This window comes from Octopus bimaculoides, chromosome 13, assembly GCF_001194135.2.
Source record: "Octopus bimaculoides isolate UCB-OBI-ISO-001 chromosome 13, ASM119413v2, whole genome shotgun sequence".
In the NCBI taxonomy this organism is placed as follows: domain Eukaryota; kingdom Metazoa; phylum Mollusca; class Cephalopoda; order Octopoda; family Octopodidae; genus Octopus; species Octopus bimaculoides.
In genome coordinates, this window is record NC_068993.1 from 5,481,162 (window position 1) to 5,482,491 (window position 1,330).

Here is a 1,330-nt window from a genome sequence, read left to right on the forward strand (position 1 = left end):
AAAGAGCATGAAATAGCAGGATGCTCACAGTGAAAACCAAAATCAGGATCTATGGAGCATGCATACTGAGCACCGTTCTCTAGTGATCGGAGACCTGGACACGATATACGGGACAAAGGAGAGGAAAACTCAGTGACTTTCATCTGAGATGCTTGCGCAAGATCCTTGGCATTACTTGGTAAGACAAAGTAGCCAACACAGAGGTCTTGAAACAGGCAGCACTTCCGAGCGTTACAACTATTCTGTGCAAAAGGAAACGAAGACATCTAGGATATGTGAAGCAGATTGATGACAGCAGAATTTGTAAACAGCTGTTATATGTCGAGTTGGTTCAAGCTAGCAGACCCAGATGGCGACTAAAGCTGATATTTAAGGGCACATGTAAGAGTATCCAGACCAAGTGTCACATTGATACAGATTTAGGGGATGTCAGCTGAGGACAGAGCAGCATGGAAAACCTCGGGAGTCAACAAAGGAGTCAAACAGCTTGAAGAAGAAAACATCCTGGTCCTCGAAACAAAACGCCAAAGAAAGAAAGACAACCCGGCGTTGCCCTGCAGCACCTTCCTTGCTTACAGATTTTGCAGCAAAACTTGTTCATCAGACATTGGAAGGATCAGCCATGAGAGGAGTTGCAGGAAGAGTAAAAATAACAGAAAAATGCTTGTGAAAAGATATCAACTGAAATAGAAATATCAGAAGGTAATATCTATCAACCACTAAAAGTAAATGTTGCGTTACAACACAGAATATTGCATTATTTACTGTAAGAGAGCCTCTTGGATGGACTTGTGGTACATAGAATCACTCATGATATCCTGTAGTAGCCTTAGAAAACTGATTTATCAGCTTTGAAATTTAAGGGAAATCAGTCAGTTTTTATTTTCAAACTTATTTATTGTAAAATATCAACATTGACAATTTAGAAAAATAAATAAATAAAACTAAAATTCCACAATATATTCGAAGAAATAATGGTTTCCTGTTGTTGTTTTTTTTTTTGTTGTTTTTTGTTCAATGCATTTTTTTTTTAATTTTAAAACTACATCAGGTTTTCCAGTTATTCAAATCTTCAAATGTTTGCGGTAAGTTTTTATCCTTTGGTTCTGGCAGAAGCAGCAACAACGAGCCAGATATAACTGAAAGAATGCCGTAGAAACTCAAAGGAAACCATTTGGCATAGGATGAGAGTTGAAGAATGAAGGGTGCAAATATGCTGCCGAAACGGGCAGCCATTGAAGCTACCCCCAAAGCATTCGTTCTGAAAAAAGAAACAAAAAATATTCAGGTTAATGCTGACATTTTTCTAGCAAAACTCGACTTTATTTAA

The 1,330-nt window shown here is 37.9% G+C and overlaps 1 protein-coding gene across 2 annotated transcripts in view; it reads right to left on the bottom strand.

The window, feature by feature from the left end:
• Positions 1-923: 923 nt before the first annotated feature.
• LOC106872415 (organic cation transporter protein) overlaps positions 924-1,330 on the bottom strand; it is a 14,654-nt gene continuing 14,247 nt past the window's right edge. For both annotated transcript variants that reach the window (XM_052972311.1, XM_014919411.2), the window contains one exon: positions 924-1,261. In XM_052972311.1, coding sequence (XP_052828271.1) covers positions 1,048-1,261 — 214 coding nt within the window. In that variant the 3' untranslated portion in view covers positions 924-1,047. The remainder of the gene's footprint in view (positions 1,262-1,330) is intronic.